The 21,030-nt window shown below is 46.1% G+C and overlaps 1 protein-coding gene across 1 annotated transcript in view; it reads left to right on the top strand.

Annotated features, from left to right (window-relative positions):
- The window catches only part of MBD2 (methyl-CpG binding domain protein 2), a 67,362-nt gene that overhangs the window by 36,957 nt on the left and 9,375 nt on the right, over window positions 1-21,030 (top strand). Inside the window, exons 3-5 of the mRNA XM_083702944.1 lie at window positions 5,057-5,194; window positions 14,053-14,143; window positions 15,962-16,139. Coding sequence (XP_083559070.1) covers window positions 5,057-5,194; window positions 14,053-14,143; window positions 15,962-16,139 — 407 coding nt within the window. The remainder of the gene's footprint in view (window positions 1-5,056; window positions 5,195-14,052; window positions 14,144-15,961; window positions 16,140-21,030) is intronic.

The following is a 21,030-nucleotide window of genomic DNA, read 5'->3' on the forward strand; positions in this document are numbered from 1 at the left end:
TCAGAACACAAACCCAAACTTTGGCTCAGATATGTTGACGACACCTTTGTAATTTGGCCACACGGGAAGGAAAAACTGGATAGCTTCCTCACACATCTCAACAACTTACACCCCAAAATACAATTCACTATGGAAATAGAAGCCAACAACCAACTTCCCTTCCTTGACGTCCTAATCTACAAAAAACCTGATGGCTCCCTAGGACACACTATCTACCAGAAAAAAAACACACACCAACCGCTACTTACATGCACAATCACACCACCACCCTGCACAAATAAACTCCGTAGCCAAGACTCTCATCTCCAGAACCAAACGCCTGGCTGACAAAGACCACTTGACAACTGAGTTACAGAATCTCTCAAATGTGTTAATTGCCAATGGATACCAGCAAAACAGGATTACGAAGCTAATCCAAAAGGAAACACCCCCCAAAAACCAAGACACAGAAGAAAACAATGGCATGGCCCTCCTTCCTTATATCAAGGGCACTACAGATAAAATTAGCAATATCCTCCATAAACACAATATCAAAACAGCCTTTTGCACCAACCAAAAAATAGCCAATATCCTCAGAAACCCCAAGGATAAAATCCAGTTGGAAAACCAAGGGATCTATGAAATACCCTGCAAAGTCTCCCCAGCCACGTACATTGGACAAACAAACAGACGAATAAATGCACGTATCGCAGAACACAAGAATGCCGTCAAAAAAAGAAGAAAAAACTTCCTCTCTTTTCCAACACATGAAAGAAACAGGACACGAAATTAATTTTGCAGATTCCAAATTGCTCTTTAACACGGAACATCACCACAAGAGAATAATCATGGAAGCCATCGAGATAGAGAAACACCCTCACAACATGAACAAGCGTGACGACACATCCCGCTTGCCAGACATCTGGAAATTAGCCCTCTCCACAAAAACTGACACCAGATCCAGAGGCACACAGAACGCCAACACCAATCAACCACACCAGACCCAAACCCAGACCCTCTCCACAGATGAATTACTGACACCATCCAGTAGCCAATCCATGGTGGCACCTCCGGATGCTGCACCCCCCTGCAATCCCTACACAGATCTGGCTGACACAAGCCACAAAACCACAGCTCGCCCCTATACACGAAGCCAAGCCAAAGCACAACTAAGTGCAATACAGCCATCTTCTCAGGAAAACTCTTCACAAAGTTCAAGAGGTCAAGACACAAAGACTTTAGCAACTAATCCACACCTAATGACCCACCTAAGTGGTACTCAGGATATCACTCAAGAAATCACTCAAGGTATCTCTCAAGTAATTAAGGAACAAAAGAAGAAAAGGCACACTAGCCTGGGAACTTCCTCTCTGCCCAGAACATTGGAGGCTAGACACCACACCCCCTCTACAGTATTTATAGGAACTCAAACATTGAGATCCCGCTCTGTTCCAGTAACAAGAAGCCGAAAGCACCAGCCTGAAGATGACGAGTGAGACCTCGTCGAAACGTCGCCTAGACACCCCAACTTTTACACGGGAAGACACCCGAGGACACCAAAACCTGCATTCCTGTACCCGTGAAAATCTACGAAAGCATATATATATATATATATATATGGAACAATAGTCTTTGTTTGTTCACACCTCCTATCAGCTTCCCCTTGATATCTTTGCATTTATCTTGATCAGTGATGGAGGCGTTTGCTTGGGTTTTCGGTTTCATTTTATTTCATTTTTTTTTGCAATGCTCCAGAAGTGACAAAATAAATAGAAGTAAGCCTGGAACATAACCCTTGAAAATAATTCAACAAAACTTCTGCGTGTATAATCAAAGGTACCAAATGTTGGTGCTTTCCATCTGTATGATGAACAACGATAAGGCTGACAAAACACTTCCAGGGAACATTTTGATGCGACAGGTGATGCCAAGAGATTACCTGGTGCATTTTCACAATGTTGTCAACGTCGTTCGTCATCGGGGGAGCGAAAGTAGGTTTTTTGGCAGGAAGGCTCCCTCTTGCCAGTGTGTGCATTAAAGGGCATTGCAAGGGCCGATCTTCAGACCAGGATTCCACTAGTTAAGGGATCAATGATCTGTATTGCTCTCATCCTCCCTGCAAATGGCAAAAAGGCAATGGGCTGAATTCAAAGCGGTTTGGCATTCCATTAACCCACTGGCACCTCCATTCTCTCTCCTCCCCTCTCCTCCCCAAATAATAATAATAATAATAATAATAATAATAATAATAATAATTTTTATTTATACCCCACCCTCTCCAGCCTAAAGGGCGGCTAACATCCGATAGAAAAACAAATTGATTGAAATACAACTTAAAAACAAGATTAAAAGACAACATAAAAACATTAAAATACAGCCTAATTTCAATGGAAACACAAATCAAAAACTTTTTGGGGATGAAAACGTCAAGTCTTCACCAAGGCTAACTATCCAGACTGGTCCTACGTGGGCCAGAAAAAAGCCAGGGAAGTCCCCAAATAGGAGTTCCATCACAGAAGGAGAAAGGAAAAAGGAAAGAGGGGGAGGGGATCAAGTTGATTCCAAGCCAAAGGCCAGGCAGAACAACTCTGTCTTACTCTGCGGAAAGAAATCAGACCCTTCGGCCCTGGTCTCATGAGACACAGTGTTCTACCAGGCCGGAGCCAGTGTTGAAAAGGCCCTGGCTCTGGTTGAGGCTAATCTGACTTCCTTAGGGCCCGGGACCTCTAGGGTTTTGCTATTTATGGACCTTAAGGTCCTCCGTGGGGCATACCGGGAGATCTTCTCCAGAGGCTCCCATCTCCCTCTGGGCCTGATTTAGAGGGTGCACAGGAAAGGGTCTGCAGGGGAAAGGAGTGGGGTAGTTCTCCTCTTGTGCTAGCAGAACAGAAGTAGTAGATCATTACATTTGCATGGTGGATCAGTGTTACTTGGCACAGGAATCTTTTTTCGGTTGCTGATACAGGTCTGTCTCAGAGCAGGGCTTTCATTGTGGCTGCCCCTGTTCTGAGGAACAGCATTCCTGTCGAGAAATCACTGGAGTGCCCTAGCTGCACCTACAAGGAAGCAAACAGAGAGCAATCTTGTTCTGACAAGCTTTTCCAGCTGTGCAAAGAGGCCTCTGCCAACAGGTGTGCGCTTTGTATTGTTTCAGGACACATCTGCCTTGCTAGCTCAGTTGGTAAGAGCATAAGACTCGTAATCTCAGGGTTGCGTGTTCAAGCCCCTTGTTGGGCAAAACATTCCCGCATTGCAGGGGTCCCTCTGACTCTGGGATTCTATGATCTTCTGTTTAGTTGTTGCTTTGTGCCTGTTTTTCTTAGATTTTGTATATCAACAAATATCAAGATATCAAGATATTTGTTGAAGGCTGATTGATGGATAATAAATTAGGAATGGAGCCATTACTTCTCTCGTAAAAACATAAGAAGGGCTTGCTGGATCAGGCCAATGGCCCATCAAATCCAGCATCCTGTTCTCACAGTGGCCAACCAGATGCCTGTGGGAAATCTGCAAGCAGGATTCAAACACAAGACCACTCTCCCCTCCTGGGTTTTCCAGCAACTGGTATTCAGATGCATTTCTGCCCCCCACTGTGGCGACAGAGCATAGGCATCAGGGCTAGCTAATTCTCTTTTAAAGCCATCTAGCTTGGTGGCTGTTTAAGTGCTGTTTTGTCCTCTTTCCCCTTCCTTCATGAACCTAGACCAGCGGTTCTCAACCTGTAGGTCCCCAGATGCTGTTGGACTACAACTCCCATCATCCCTGAGCTCTGGCCTTGCTAGATAGGGGTGATGGGAGTTGTAGTTCAACAACATCTGTCGACCCACAGGTTGAGAACCGCTGCCCTAGAACATGGGTAGGCAAACTAAGGCCCAGGGGCTGGATCCGGCCCAATCGCCTTCTAAATCTGGCCCGCGGATGGTCCAGGAATCAGCGTGTTTTTACATGAGTAGAATGTGTGCTTTTATTTACAATGTATCTCTGAGTTATTTGTGGGGCATAGGAATTCATTCAATTTTTTTCCAAAATATAGTCTGCCCCCCCCCACAAGGTCTGAAGGACAGGGGACTGGCCCCCTGCTGAAAAAGTTTGCTGACCCCTGCCCTAGACAGTCAGGATCAAGTGCAGTGAACGCTATATATCCTGTCAGGTTCGGTGATGTGAAGACATCACTGAGGTCAAAACAAAGCAAAGTGAGGCAATATTTTCCCAGATCAGTCACATGGGTGTTCCCTGCCAATTGGATCACTGATTGACCTCACAGGAAATCAGCATTCCAGGCAGTTACAGCCCCTTCCAATGTGATCCTGAAAAACCACTCCAGGAAGGGGATGCTTTTGGCTACTATGGAAAATGTTCTACGTATGTTCTTTCAGCTTGGCTCCAGGTGAAAAACATCCTTGCATCAAAATGTCCCCACCTAAAAACCTCCCTCTTCAGTAACCTTGCATGCAGACAAGCAAAAGGCATTAGCACACGGGTAGGCAAACTAAGGTCGGGGGCCGGATCCGGCCCAATTGCCATCTAAATCTGGTCCCTGGGCAGGCCGGGAATCAGTGTGTTTTTACATGAGTAGAATGTGTCCTTTTATTTAAAATGCATCTCTGGGTTATTTGTGGGGCATAGAAACTCGTTCAACCCCCCCCAAAAAAAATATAGTCTGGCCCTTCACAAGGTCTGAGGGACAGTGGACCGGCCCCCTGCTGAAAAAGTTTGCTGACCCCAGCATTATCAGAATTCCAGCCAGGAAGAAAACTCATGATGTGAAGCAGGACTACAGAGGGTGTGTGGCTGTGATGTAGTGAGAGTCCTGAGGGCCAGGTAAAAAGGCTTGGAGGGCCACATTTGCCCCCACCCTTGCTGTACATGCATAGGTAAGCTGGTCCATGAAATTTCCCCAAAGCGTGTTTTATCATGGTGACTCTTTAAAAAACACTTGATGTTCAGGAGAAAAATACGAGCAAGTTCTTGCATGTCCCGCCGTGATTACCAGCCATGTAATAACTTCTCTTGTTTCCTCGTTCTGCTTATCAGCTGTGCAATAACATGTGGTTTTTCTCCTGTCTTCGAATAGGGCAAACCAGATTTAAACACAACACTGCCAATCAGACAAACGGCGTCTATTTTTAAACAGCCGGTCACCAAAGTTACCAACCATCCTAGCAACAAAGTGAAGTCCGATCCACAGCGAGTGATTGAACAGCCCAGACAGGTAACTGGGGGCGATGGGTGGTTTGGGGCTGATACGGCCCAGAAGGACAGCAATAGGAAACTATTTTGTCACAGAGGAAATGACGTGAAATACTGGGACACTTGCCAATTGGCAGTTGTGGTCAAATATCCACCACTGTATTCCATTTTTATTACAGAAATACAAAATCGACGCTGTCTAAATATCAACATGATGCTTAATGTGCAAGATGCTTCACATTAATACTTTTTTATATAATTTAGACAGAGAAAAATGTATTTTGTATGAAGGAAAAACAGTGCAAAATTATTTAAATGACTGGCTCATCTTAAATGTGCAACAAACAAGGCTAACAAAGTGTTCCAACAACTCAACGAAAGAAATAAGAAAGTTATGAAAGCTAATTTATTTTTATTTATTGCATTTATCACTCACCTTTCCTCCAGGAAGAGCTCAAGGCTACGTGATCCCACCCTCACAATAGCCTTGTGAGGCTGACAGATAGTGACTAACCCAAGGTCACCCAGTGAGCTTCATGACTGAGTAAGGATTCGAAGCCGCCTCTCCCTTTTTCTAGTCTGATACTCTAACCACTACACCTCTGCATCTTGTATTCTGGGGCACCGTAAAGAGCTTCCCCTCCGAACTCTTTTTATTCAGAAGTTCCACTGGTATTGTGGGGCTTGAACTTTCCATTCGGACTGCAGCCTTAGGACCAGTTCACGGTTTCTTTGTACGTGTGTGAGGATCTTGACATTTCACATATCCTGCGAGTCCATACTCTTGATTCACTGGGAGCTTTTTTTGGGTGAGTCAAAGGCTTTTCCTGGATGTCTTGTTTCTTCTCTGCCTCCCAGATGCATCATGTTGGAAGTCCTTTTGATCTTCCTGGAAGGTAAAGGGACCCCTGACCATTAGGTCCAGTCGTGACCAACTCTGGGGTTGCGGCACTCATCTCGCTTTACTGGCCGAGGGAGCCAGCATACAGCTTCCGGGTCATGTGGCCAGCATGACTAAGCCACTTCTGGCGAACCAGAGCAGCGCACGGAAATGCCGTTTACCTTCCCGCCGGAGTGGTACCTATTTATCTATTTGCACTTTGACGTGCTTTTGAACTGCTAGTTTGGCAGGAGCAGGGACTGAGCAACAGGAGCCCACCCTGTCGCGGGGATTCGAACCGCTGACCTTCTGATCGGCAAGTCCTAGGCTCTGTGGTTTAACCTACAGTGCCACCCACATCCTGGATGATTAGGTCCTCCTAAAATAGATTAACCTTTCGAGATGACTTTGGAGGCCTGCGGGAGAAACTCTTTCCGTTCTCCAGCAGAAGGCATGATCTGGTCTGTTAGAAAGACTATGTGTGTAATCTTGGTTCTGTTGTGGGCAGTGGTGTAGCGTGGGTTGTCAGCACCCGGGGCAAGGCAAGTAATTTGCGCCCCCTAACCCTAACCCCCAGATGTTGCGCCCGGTGCTGCCGGCCCCCCCTGCACCCCCACGCTACGCCACTGGTTGTGGGCCTGGCTGTTACCTTGTATATTTCCACAGTGAGAGCTGTTGTTCAACAGTGGAACGGTCTCCCTCGGGAGCTGGTGGACTCTCCTTCCATGGAGGTTTTTAAGCAGAGGCTGTGTCAGCATCTACCATGTATGCTTTAGTTGAGATCCCTGCATTTCAGGGAGTTGGACTAGGTGACCCTTGGGGTAACTTCCAACTCAGGCATAGGCAAACTCAGCCCTCCAGATGTTTTGGGACTACAGTTCCCATCATCCCTGACCACTGGTCTTGTTAGCTAGGGATCATGGGAGTTGTAGTCCCCAAACATCTGAAGGGCTGAGTGTGCCTGTGCCTGTCCCAACTCTTCCAGTTCTGTTGTTCCTTTCCAATAAAACATTAGGGGTGTACATAGTGATTACGACTTGTGTACACAAATGGATGAGCTGTACAGCAAAATTTCAAGACAGTGGTCTTCCCTGTCACCCTGATAACTGACCCTTTTTACTGGAGATGCTATGAACTGAATCTGGGACTTTTGGTATGCAAAGCAGATGATGATGATGATGAAAACCGCCCATCTGACTAGGTTACCCCAGCCATTCTGGGTGGCTTCCAAAATTAACCGTAGTTTTCTGTGTATAAGATGATTTTTTATTAGGGGTCGCCTTATACACGGATAGTGCAGAGTGGGGGATGGGTGATTGGTTGCAGTTGCGAGCAGGAGATTGTCAGCTGCGATTGGGCGGGTGATTGGTGGGTGCGGCAAGGGCTGCTGCCGATTGGCTGCTTCTGTGTCAGCTGGGCATGTGATTGGTAGCTGCTGCTGCGGCAATTGGGCTGGCGATTGGTGGCTGCTGGGGGGGAGTGGGCAGACGATTGGTGGTTTTGGCGACGTGTGATTGGCAGCATTGGCCAGGCGGGTGAGCAATTTTTGGCAATCCCCCTGAAAAAAAACTCAACAGCTCTTGGCAACATCTCCCCCTAAAACTCAACAGCTCTGGGCATTCTCCCCCCACTTTCTTAATTTGGAGTCCCCAAAAATAGGGGTCGTCTTATACACAGGGGCGTGTTATACACAGAAAAATACGGTCAACACAGCAAGACTTCAGGACTACCTTTCGATAGATGCTCTGTCATTGAGCTCTAGCCATCTCCCCTTTTCTGGCAAGCCTCCTCTATCTATCTATCTATCTATCTATCTATCTATTTATTTATTTATTTATTTATTTATTTATTTATTTATGCTTTTATATGCCTTATCGGGTCACTGCATGTATATTTATTTTAAGTAATAATTTTAATAATAATAATAACAATAACAACAACAAATACGGTGATATAAATATTATTGTATGGTATTTTATCTGACAATTATGATATCATTTTTTTGCAAGCTGCATTGTAGATGGAAGGGTGAGGTGCAAATATTTTTCATAAATACCTATGTTAATGAGGATTTCTGATAAGTTTCCCACAGTGGTAATGTACAGCCTGGGCAGCTGCCACGTCTCTGATTAAGACCCTGCCACCTTCATTTGTGTGGGGAACTTCTTCTTTTTTGAATAAATTTAATTAGAGTTTACAAAGAGAGATACAAAACTTAATACCAAGTATCTTTTTTCATCCAACCGTAAACTAAATAAAATAAAAACGCAGAGGAAAAGAAAAAGGATAGGAGAAAAGAAAAGAGGAGAAGAGGAGAAAGAAATGAGAGAAAATGACAAGAAGAAGGAGACAGAAAAGAACTTAAAAGAGAGAATAGTAAAGATAAAGTACAGAAATTAAAGAACTTCGGATTCTTCACCTGTCTGCTGTCTATAAACAACAGTCACTTCATTGGTGTGGAACATCTGACCCATAGGCTGTTTTGGGTGAGGCACGCCTTGGTGACAGAAAAAGGCATCATATTCAAAAAGCACCTACCGTATTTTTTGCTCTATAAGATTCACTTTTTCCCTCCTAAAAAGTAAGGGGAAATGTGTGTGCGTCTTATGGAGTGAATGCAGGCTGTGCAGCTATCCCAGAAGCCAGAACAGCAAGAGGGATTGCTGCTTTCACTGCACAGTGACCCCTCTTGCTGTTCTGGCTTCTGAGATTCAGAATATTTTTTTTCTTGTTTTCCTCCTCCGAAAACGAGGTGCGTCTTGTGTTCTGGTGCGTCTTATAGAGCGAAAAATACGGTAATTCAAGTTGCTGCAGAGGAAGGCCTGCATTTCTGAGCACACGGTTGATTGTTCCTTTGCATCTGCACCTTGAATTGGGAAAGCACTGCCTTCAAGCAAAGGAGAAAATGAGAGCTCACTTAAGAGCATGCTCCGGATTCTTCTTTCACAGCCACAGTTTGAAGCGTCAGTCACCTGGCATCCTAATGACATCAGGCGAGGGACAGGTGGCTCACCCACCCCACCTGTCGAAAGTGGCCCACACAGGATCTGGCCCTAGTTGCGGAGATGGGGGAAGGCCTCTCTGCGTGATGAGACCTTGAAGAGTTGTTTCCAGCCAAAGTCGGGATAAGGCAACTTCTCCCTCTGTATATATATACAGTGGTACCTCGCAAGACGAAATTAATTCGTTCTGCGAGTTTTTTTGTCTTGCGAATTTTTCGTCTTGTGAAGCATGGATTCCCATAGTATTAATGGTTTTAAGAAAAAGGAAACAAACTCGCAAGACGTTTTCGTCTTGCGAAGCAAGCCCATAGGGAAATTCGTCTTGCGAAGTAACTCAAAAAACAAAAAACTCTTTCGTCTTGCGAGTTTTTCGTCTTACGAGGCATTTGTCTTGCGAGGTACCACTGTATTCATAATGTTGGAGACCATTCCATGCACAAAAGAATGAAGAACATTTGGTGTGACTTCTCTTGAGTCCAGCAGTGTCCTCCAGACCCTTCCATTTCCCAGGAGCTACAGATCAGTGCTCCCAGCGCAAGATCTCCAACATGGATTTCTTAAGTGTTCTAGAACTGCAAAGGCATTGTTACTGTGCCAGCTCTGCAGAAAAGCTTGCGAAGAAGGCACTGAGCTTTGAAACCTAAGGAGCAGTCTAAAAATGCGGAAATGGGAGCAGCTTTAGGCTTCAGGTTAATCAAGTGTCTTTTTCTTTGTTGTACGAATGTGCTGAATAGGGAAGGGGCCCAGTTCAGACATTCAGACCTGCATTAAAAGCTGCCCACATTAGCAGAGAGACAGCCTTGAGTGTTTGCATGTTTGGAACCACTAAGAAAATATCCTTGTGAGTACAGTCTGATATAAATGAGACTTCCTATTTGTCTACGCAGCACATCGTTTCATTTTGTGCGGCGCTGAGCTTATCACGAGGAGACTGTAGCTCAACCACAGGCCGCATGCTTCGCATTCCGAGGTCCTGGTTTCTCAAGCCCCAGAACCTTCAGTAAAAACAGAACCGAAAATATCACATATTGTAGAAGCTGACTAAGTACAAGCTCCTTCAACTGTTCCTCATAAGGCCTGGTTTCCAAAACCTTGATCATCAACCCTTCCTCGAGCTTGTTAGTAGCCTTCTTAAATTGTGACGCCCAGAACTGGACAGAGTATTCCAGGTGTGGTCTGATCAAGGCAAAATAGGGTGGTATTATTACATCCTTTGATCTGGACACTATACTTCTGTTGATGCAGCCTAGAATAGCATTAGCTTTGTTTGCTGCTGCATCACTCTGTTGACTCAGGGAAAGAACTCTGGGGAGCCACTGCTGTGAGCTGAAGGGCCAAGTAGTCTGTAAGGCACCTGGCAGGAACCAAGCCACCAGTAATTCACCTTGAGCGAGCTGGAGTTACCTCTTTCTTAGCAAAACAGGATCAGCACAGGAATTTCAGGCCCAATGAGCACAGCAATTCAGGTCTTACCCCCATGAAGCAGTTGCCTAGACCAGGCACCCCCAAACTCGGCCCTCCAGATGTTTTGGGACTACAACTCCCATCATCCCTAGCTAACTGGACCAGTGGTCAGGGATGATGGGAACTGTAGTCCCAAAACATCTGGAGGGCCAAGTTTGGGGATGCCTGGCCTAGACGAAAGGTCCCTGCCTCCCCACAGCCAGCTATGTCTCCTCCTCTCCAGGATGTATCCCAAGCAATCTGAGATTGTGCCTCCGTGGCTGCCTTTGCTCCTCCCTCTTCATGCCTCTCCTGCCTCTTCACAAGCCTGACCCATCTCTGCCTCTTGGCCTCCTCCTTTCCTACTTCAGCTTCTGCCTCCGATTCTGAACCTCTCTCTTACTAAGCCCTGTTATGTCTTCAGCTTCCACCATCCCATCCTTCCAGTCTTCTCCCTTCCAGTCTATGGCATCATCTTTATCTGTTTCCATCGCATGATAGAGGTTTCTGCAGGCCTAGATGTCTGAATCAGACAACTGATTTCTCCTCTTCCTCAACACCTCTGGTGTTGCTGTTTAAAGGGCGGCATCTTGTTCACTGCTGACCCAAACTGTGGCATATCTTGCCCTGCAAGGCTTGTATGACCCCCCTCTCTTTAACCATCTTCTACCTGCTTGTTGTTGTTTAGTCATTTAGTCGTGTCCGACTCTTCGTGACCCCATGGACCAGAGCACACCAGGCACTCCTGTCTTCCACTACCTCCAGCAGTTTGGTCAGACTCATGTTTGTAGCTTCGAGAACACTGTCCAACCATCTCGTCCTCTGTCATCCCCTTCTCCTTGTGCCCTCCATCTTTCCCAACATCAGGGTCTTTTCCAGGGAGTCTTCTCTTCTCATGAGGTGGCCAAAGTATTGGAGCCTCAGCTTCAGGATCTGTCCTTCCAGTGAGTACTCAGGGCTGATTTCCTTAAGAATGTTTAGGTTTGATCTTCTTGCAGTCCATGGGACTCTCAAGAGTCTCCTCCAGCACCATAATTCAAAAGCATCAATTCTTCGGCGATCAGCCTTCTTTATGGTCCAGCTCTCACTTCCATACATCACTACCGGGAAAACCATGGCTTTAACTATACGGACCTTTGTTGGCAAGGTGATGTCTCTGTTTTTTAACTTCTACCTGCTAGGAAAGTCATTTTTTGTTCGGGAAGACATTTTGCCCTGTCAAGCAGAGAGTATTTTCCTCCCGAATTTGCTGTGCCTGTTCTGCCTCTTACTACGTTCCATGCGTATTCAATCTGTGTACACCATTGCTTGAACTGGTACACCCGGTTATTCAAGTATGATATACGACGAGTGTACCATCTGTGTACCTGTGTTCACAACAGTTGAGCTGTAGAAATCAACGAGTGTGTGCTCTTTTGTATAAACACTTGTACATGTGTAGAGACAGCTTGTACCTGGGTTCAGTGTAATGTGCGGACACACTTTGTATTTTCTTGATGATGTTGTCTTTATGATGATGTGGTTTTAATTGATCTAAGCTGATCTGAATACCCATATGCAGTAGAAGGGTAGAGATAATTATATACATGTATACATATAAACACACAAGGTAAAGTAGCAAAGGCTGTTGATGATGGTCTGGTGAAGGAAAACAGGAATGAAATAATTGAGTTGTCTTGCAAAATGTGTAAATATGGACTGAAGTTGGTCACTGCCATGATTGTCTTAAAAGTGATCTTAATTGGACAACCAAATATTAATGGATTCTGTAGAGAGCACTGAAACAAAGCAATTACGCTGCGTACAAAACTCATCCATCACATTATCACTCTGACCAGGGTCTACAGGGATCACCAAACTTATCTGACATAATTGTAACCTAAATTGATTTTTTAAATCAGCTAAATGGGAACATTTTATATAGTCCTTACAGTAATCATGCCAATTGTATCATTTTAGTTCCTATTTAAGATAAATTAAGTAGATGTTTAAAAAATTGTACTGTCATTTTCACAATGAAAAATTACTTGAGGGTAGGAAAAAATGCTCCAATTATTAAGTAAGGAATTGCAATTGAATACCTTGGTTTTCAGGAAAGGAGTTCATTTCAAAATAATCTAATTAGGTGCCATATGTAAGATCACCATTTGCATGATACATCCACTTGTTTAGGGTGGTATTCAGCTAACTTTACTCACAGTAGGCCCATTGAAATTAATGGCAATGTCTTAGACATGTTCATTAATATCAGTGGGTCTCATGGTAAGCAGCAAGGTTGGTAATTCAACTAGGTTTTACTCAAACTTAGCTCAACTACTACCCTTGCTGATTACTCTTTTCCCCCCTTCATTTTGTTTTTCCTTCAACGCGTACTCTTCCCTCTCTCTCTCTCTCTCTCTCCATTATCTCTTTGAAGCATATTAGACTGAGATATTAGTTAACTGCTCCAAGCTTACCCATGGCTGAGCATGGATTTGAATTTGAGTCTCCTTGGTCTACAGTCCTTGCAGATTTACCTGCATGTGCAAGTTCACAAGCACCTTACCGATGCACGTATTTTCAGGTGCTGAACTTTGTCACCCTGTGCCACAGGGCAAATTACACTTACACTAGGGCAGAATTAGCAATCGAGATGCCAAATCAAAGTTTAGCTGGTCCCAATGAGTGATTTCCAATGCAGATAGCACCTTTGGAACAAGGACTCTTATTTAGGACAGCAGCAGGAGAGGAGAGGGTTAAATTCTTCCACCACACCTGCTGTGCTCCTTGTAATTATCCATGGCTCTCCTTGCAGCTGATGCTATCTGCATTTTTTAAAAACAGCAACAGCCCCCAACAAAGCTGCCTTCTGCATCACAGTAGTTTGGTCCTTGGGTGAGCATCCTTGAAAGCTACCCCCTTTTAAGTTGATTATGCAGCCCTAGCATATTGGAAGCAATCAAGGGCTCAACACAATTGTCCTTAACTGGAAAAAGTGTGCGTATGCTTAATTGTTGCTTAATTGTTTTTGCATCAGTTTAAAGTAAGCAAGTATAGCCGGCACTCATCTGCATTGGAGCAATCAGGTGTTGGTTTGCCCTGTGCACAAGTCCCATTCAGGCGTGTGGGGAAGCAGCTGTGTTATTGGGCAACGACTGTTCATTTCTCAAGTCTTTGTGCAAGAGAACTTCCCAGAGGATAGTTTCTCTTCAGTAGCAAAGCTCCGTAGGGAACTGGCACCCAGAATCTGCCCTGGAAGTAACCTTGAAAAAGAATAAAAACAAGGGATGCTTGCTTTAGTATCACCGCAAGCTGCTTTTGAGAGGTTGATTGCGTCTAAATAAATGGGGCATAAATATTCGAACTAAACCCACAAATAAACAAAACGATTCCTTCTGCTTTTTCGTCAAATTGGCAGCATGCAGAGGCTGTCTGTAAATCTTCCAGCGCTGTTGCAGAAGGGATTAAGTTTATGCCTATAAAATGAATATTCCGTCTTGGTTCTCCCCCCCCCCCCGCAGTGTTTTTGTTACTTTTCCATTTTAAATTAACCCGGCAATCTTTCAATCTTTTCAGCTTTTCTGGGAGAAGAGGCTGCAAGGCTTGAGCGCATCAGATGTGAGCGAGCAGATCATAAAATCCATGGAGCTGCCAAAAGGCCTTCAAGGTACTCTTTGCACCAGCAGTGTTCTGTGCGCTCCTAAAAAATGGGTGGCTCTCAAGCTGGGGTGCAGAGGGACATTTTGTGCATGTGTGGATGCATCTGAAGGGGTGGGGAGTGTCAGGAGTTCAGCCTACACTTGAGTAGGACCCTGGCAGAGACACATGCCCGTCTGGCATGTTCTCTCCCTCCTGGTCGATCGTTCGGGAGCTTCAAAACACTTAGGGATCCACAGAGTTTGCGCACCTTGCGTGACAGACCTCACCTACTCAGCATTTTGGCTAATCTACTTTATTTACATATAAACACACACGGAGCACTGCAACATGGCTCCCTCTCTCTCTAGCATCAGACAACAAAGAGAAAAAAAGACCAAAGCACAACAGTCCCACTTCACGGAACACAGTAACACAAACATCCTGTCTCCATCACTTCCCACTTTGTGGAGTCAAAACATACCGTCATGTGAAAGACAAAATTCCCATGACTGCAATCATGGAGCAGGAATTCTAACAGGGAGGGCCCACATGCTTGACTTTGCCCCCAGTGTCCACATTGTAGCTTCACATCTTGGTACGCTGGTGGAAGTCTAAAGTGTGATAAGAACATAACAGCAGTAGCCCTGTTGGTTCAGACCAAAGCTTCATTTAGTCCAGATTCTCAGGTGCGCAGCAACTGCCAGGAGGAGGAGAGGAATTCCTATTCTGTGAGCAAAACCCTGTTTGGTGTGGGGAGAAATTCCCTTTGGGGGTTCATTACAGAGGCTGTCACCAAATTCCCAGCTTGTCTATTTAGTACTGCATTACAGGACAGAGTCCAGAGAGTCTGCAAGAACTTCCCATTAGGAAACATGGTATATAGTAAAAAGATAGTCACCTTAGGTATTTCTTCCTCTCCCCTTCCATCTTCTACCACCCCATTGCCTGTCAGGATGCTGTCAGTGGCTCCCGGCTGGTTGCCCAGGAACGTATAAAGACAAGGGAGAGTTTCTTACCATCCTTTTTTATTTTAATCTTTACAGAGAGAGGCTATAGAACCCAGCCTCTTGGACAATGGCGTTGTCCCAAGTGAATCTCCACCGTCTCTCCCACTTCCTCATTCGTCATTCTCACCGTCACTTCTACGGGTGCTGCTACATGCCCTCTGTCTTTGAGCTCTTTGCTCTCCTACTTTTAAGGCTTGCTGGGCTCTGGGAGACGGGGGTCTCGAATGCTTTCCAATGACAACATGTCAGCTGGGTGTTGTTCTGGCTGTTCCATGATTTCCCAGCTTTTCCTCTCATCTGCCTCTGAGCTGCGACCTCCCCAAACCCCTGTTGTAAATCTATACTGCCTTCCTCTTCCTCCTCCCCGGAAGAGTCAGGATGGGGAGGTGGTCTCCACCATTCCTCCTCTGCCCAGTCCTGAAATTGGCCCACCATCTTTTAGTCAACCACAGTCCTTGGAAATGGCATGTGTTAGATCCCTCATTGTACCATATCTGGAGTTGCTTTGGCCATTAGGTTCCTCCGAAGCTGGTTCTTGCCAGTTTTGTGGTTAGGCTGCCCTCTTGCCCCACAGATAATTGGTTGTCCAGAATTCCTAGAGTGTCAAGCTGAACCTACACTAAGTAGGAAGGTGAACTGAATGGGGCCAGCACGGTGTGGGGTGAGACCCATGTGTGTGTGTGTGTGTGCGCCCCTGCATGCTTCATCTCCCTCTCATGTGCTCTTTGACTACCTGACTAGGGTCTGGGGTGGGAGGTTTGGGATCCTTGCCACCGGATCCTGCCCGTTGAACTCTGCTCTGATGAACCTTATTGACAAGTGCTGCATTCGCGTTCCAGGGGTTGGCCCGGGGAACAACGACGACACCCTCCTGTCTGCCGTCGCCAGCGCACTGCACACGAGTTCTGCCCCCATCACAGGGCAGCTCTCTGCCGCCGTTGAGAAGAACCCAGCCGTGTGGCTGAACACCTCCCAACCTCTCTGCAAAGCCTTCATCGTCACGGACGAGGACATTAGGTAAGTGTTTGCCACTGTCCTTGCTCCCACTGCCGTTGAAGGGCTTTTCTTCTCACAGCAACCAGCTGTGGCGATCACACAGGGTCCCCGCATGTTTCACCGTCTCTTGATCCCTGTGCCACCACTTTATTTCTCGCTGCCACCACCCAGGCCCTACCTGGTACAATACTGAGTCCAGTCAGGGTTAAATTGGAACATAAACTTCTGTTTATTTATTGCAGTTTAACAAGCGTGTGTTTTCATAAACGGTATCAGTCATTTATAATCATGGGGTGCCTATCCAGACCTATAACTGCCGCTACCTGCTCTCACTCACTAAACCACCTCTCAGATATTTACTTGTCTTCCTAGCCCCTAATTGTTCCTGACTCAGCTTATTTCGCTACACTAACTCAACCTACCCACAGACTCTATCCCAATTCACTCCCACTCCAACCAACCACCCAACTCCCAACAAACTCTCCCTTCGCCCCTCCCAGAGCTGGTTTTATAGTCCCTCTGACTCCACCCCCTAGGTTCTGATTGGGTAACTTGTTTAACTATTTCACCTCCAGCACTCTCATATGTTAACATCACACCAGCCCCATTCTCTGTGAGGTGAATGGAATTCTCTCCTTTTATCACTATGTGTGTTCACATTGCACAAACTTCATTTCCTTCTCCCGAGTTGATTTCTGGATCTTACCAACTTTTCAGACTTCTGACCTTACAGTTTTACCACACTCTGCTGTTTCGAAGGTCTTCTATGAGCCCAATCTTGTCCATTGCACCTCCTCACAGTTTGTTGAAGAACCGTTGAACTTTCAGACGTTGGGCTGCACTGGGATGACCTGTAGCTGGAAGCGCAAGTTGGGCAAGCAGTGGTGCCACGCTTGCTGGGTTGATTGACTTGTAAAAGATCTTAAAGTGGATGGAATCAAACCTGCAACCTTGGCGTTATCAGCACAACACACAAACCAACTGAGCTATAGGCAAGCTTCAGAAAGGACAGGAAAAGAAAAGGATATTGAGCAACTGCAAATAGAATAAAACAAAATCATGCATGCTCCCTTAATGGAATGGACTTGATGATATATAGAGGCAATTTCCATAGTGTGAGAGACTTTTGGTAACTAGAGGTGTAATGACTAGAAAACGATGTCTAAAAAAAGTTAGTAAGAACGATGGTTTGAGCTGATCAATTTTCTTTGAAGGGCCATGCCAGGGAACTGACATCAGAACGAGAGGAGGAGGCAAGGCTCCAAAGCGATGCAGGAGAGGGGACCAGCAGGGGGGAAGGAATTCAGCGTAACACCGGTAGAGAAGGGAGGGAAATGGAGGATTCAGAGAGAGGTCTCCAAGACCCTTCACCCGAGACTAGTGGGGAGAGCGCGGACACGCCTCTGCCTTCCCCTTACTTGCGCAGACGAGTTCCGCGCAGGGAAAGTAGGAGGAGACTTGGCATCAAACAGCTCTTATGCTGGAAGAGGTTCAAGAAACGCCCACTGACGGATTCTGCAAGTGACTGACCGGCCACGGAGTGTGAGCTGTCAGCCAAAGCATGGTTGGGCAGGCAATCTAACCAAAACTGAAGGCAACTTACGCACAAGTAACCCCTTACAACCATTACAGGCCAGGTTTGCCTTCCCTTTGAGAGTAGTTGGAGGAAGCCTTAAATTGGGTGTTTAGTGTCACCAGCCTCCATGCTGCAGACCACCCTTCTAGCAGAGATTTGGCAGGCACCCCCAAATGTCTTTTGACCTCTCTGTGCCAACAAGCCTATGCAGTGGTTTAAAATTTTCTCTGGTATCCAGTTGTTTTAATCTTCACTCTGTATTGCTTTTGTTTTATTTTTTATGTTGTTGTACAGTAGCCTGATGCTTTTTGAGATGACCCCTATAAAATAAATACAGTGGTGCCTCGCAAGACGAAATTAATTCGTTCCGCGAGTTTTTTCGTCTAGCGAGTTTTTCGTCTTGCGAAGCACGGTTTCCCATAGGAATGCATTGAAAATCAATTAATGCGTTCCTATGGAGACCGCTTGCCAGGCTGGCGGTGCGGAGAAGGGCTTTTCTCCCCACCGCAAGCCTTCAGGACAGGTATGGGAACAGAGGGGAAGGCGCGCAGCGCTTCTCCTCTGTTCCCGGGGCTTGCGGTGGGAGGAGGGTTTTTCCTCCCCACCGCCAACATTCAGAACAGCATTCTGAAAGTTGGCGGTGGGAAGGAAAACCCTCCTCCCACCGCAAGTCTTCAGGACAGCCATCCGAAGGCTGGCGCAGGGAGAAGGTCTCTCCGCCCCACCGCCAGCCTTCGGAGCAGCCATCCCAAGGCTGGCGGCGGGAGGAGGTCTCTCTGCCCCACCGCCAGCCTTCGGAGCAGCCATCCCAAAGCTGGCGCGGGGAGAAGGTCTCTCCGCCCCACCGCCAGCCTTCGGAGGAGGTCCAAGGACAGTGGGGAAGACGCGCTGCGCTTCCCCGCTGTCCCGGAGATTTCCCTATGGGCTTTCGTCTTGCGAAGGAAGCCCATAGGGAAATTCGTTTTGCGAAGCGCCTCCAAAACGGAAAACCCTTTCGTCTAGCGGGTTTTTCGTCTTGCGAGGCGTTCGTCTTGCAGGGCACCACTGTAATAAACCTCCCTTCCCAATGGGAGTTTTCTGTCCCCCCTGCAAAGCAAGGTCAGGATCATGACACCTGCTGTGTCGGGGCTGAACCCTGCATCCTCGCCTGCCCTCACTTCCCCCAGATTCCTGCATCCTTTCTGCCCATTGAGACTCATTCCTGTTGATGCTTAGAATGTTGCACCTGAAAGCAGGTTGCAGAGATAACTTTTTTTCATGAGGCTGCTCTTTGTGACTTAAGAAAAGGTGTGCCCTTTCTCTTTCCCGTCCTGTTAGAGCCCAGGTTTTGAAGGACGTGTTTGAAGCTTCTGCCACCTCAGCAGCAATGCAGCGTTCACAGAGCTTTGTGTATTTCTGCTGACACAACAGCCCAGGGCCGTGCCAGTTCATAAACAAGGAAGTAAATCAAATGGGGTCATGTTTGGCCTGTGCTGGGTGAAATATGAGAGTGGGCACTTTCCCAATACAGTGGTACCTCAGGTTAAAGATGCTTCAGGTTACAGACGCTTCAGGTTACAGACTCCGCTAACCCAGAAATAGTACCTTGGGTTAAGAACTTTGCTTTCAATAACTATCAAATGAGGCCACCTGCCCCATCTAGCTGCAAACAGATAAATGGGCGAGGTAAAAGCACTGTGGGGCACACCGTCTCTTGGCTAAGGATGCTTAAGGAACCTCTGTATTTCCAAATTCCCATGTAACTTGACTTACTCCTCACCTCCCGTATGTGGATTGAAATGCAGCTATTATGTGGAAGATAGTTCAATAATGTCAAATGGTCCAAAATGCGGCCATCAGAGGCAGTCAGTGTTGATGATATCATTGCTGTAGCAGCTTCACCGGCTGACAGTGAGTTTCTGGGCCCAATTTAAAGTTCTTTTTTTTTTTAACCTTTAAAGCCTTAAATGGTTTGGACTGAAGTTGTTCCTTGGGCTGGCTGCACCTGTATAATCCTGCCAGCAAAGAGCAGAGTGCGGTTTTGCTCAGGTCTTGCTTGAAGGCATCTGGTTGGCCACTGAGACAGCATTGCTGTCTCCTGCTCCAGAAGGTAGGATTCAAACCCATGGCTTCAAGAAAGGAGATTCCAGCTAAGCGTTAGGAAGAACTTTCTGACAGTAAGAGCCCTTGGGAGGTGGTGGACTCGCCTTCCTAGGAGGTTTTTAAAGCAGAGGTTGGATGGCCATCTGTCATGGACGCTTTAGCTGAGATTCCTGCATTGCAGGGGGTTGGAATAGATGACTTTCAGGGTCCCTTCCAACTCTGCAATTCTATGATTCTACGATGCTGGACTGGTTGGGCCTTTGGCATGATCCAGCAGTAGCTGAGCACCAGGGAATCTTCCTGCAGGTCCGCTTCGCAGGTTGCTAAGATGGGTGGCCATGAGAGAGCGGTTGTTCTCCATGGCAAACTGCCAGCGTTGGAAATTCTCCCTTCAGCTCTTGGAAAATGAGGAGGACATACACCAGGCTTTCTCCTGAAGTGCTTCCTTTTTTTGTGTGCAGGAATTATTTTTTTAAAATACAGGGGATTTTTGAGAAATCCAGTCCTCTCCTTCCCTGCAATATGAAGTGATACAGCCTGGGTCCACTTTTACTACAGTGGTCCCTTGGTTCTCAAATTTAATCCGTTCTGGAAGTCCGGTCCAAAACCAAAGCGTTCCAAAACCAAGGCGCGCTTTCCCATAGAAAGTAATGCAAAACGGATTAATCCGTTCCAGACTTTTAAAAACAACCCCTAAAACAGCAATTTAACGTGAATTCACTATCTAACGAGACCATTGATCCATAAAATGAAAGCAATAATCAATGTACTGTACTATAAAATAAGACAGTATTGTAGAGGATAAAAATTAAAATTATTTTTTTTCCTTACCTGCACTGATGATAGTCATTGTTTAGAGGGGGGGGGGGGCTTTTATCCATTTCCGCAGTCACACAGTCAATCAATCAGTAGCTAACTGGGTTCCACACAGTCACAAAAACAAATTAACCGAAAAAGCCTCAAAAACAAAAATGCAAAATAAATAGCAAAAACAAAAGGGCCAAGCTTAATCTATTCCGGAGGTCTATTTAACTTCCGAAATGTTTGAAAACCAAGGCATAGCTTCTGATTGGTGCAGGCACCCCGGAAACAATAGCTGACAGCCACATCAGATGTTCTGAAAAATGTTTGAAAACTGGAGCACTTACTTCTGGGTTTTCGGGTTTTGGGAACCAAGGCGTTTGAGTACCAAGGCGTTTGAGAAGCAAGGTACCACTGTATATGACCTGTGCTTGTGTTTGAATAATAGAATTG

This window comes from Podarcis gaigeae (assembly GCF_964106915.1).
Source record: "Podarcis gaigeae genome assembly, chromosome: 11".
Classification (NCBI taxonomy): Eukaryota; Metazoa; Chordata; class Lepidosauria; order Squamata; family Lacertidae; genus Podarcis; species Podarcis gaigeae.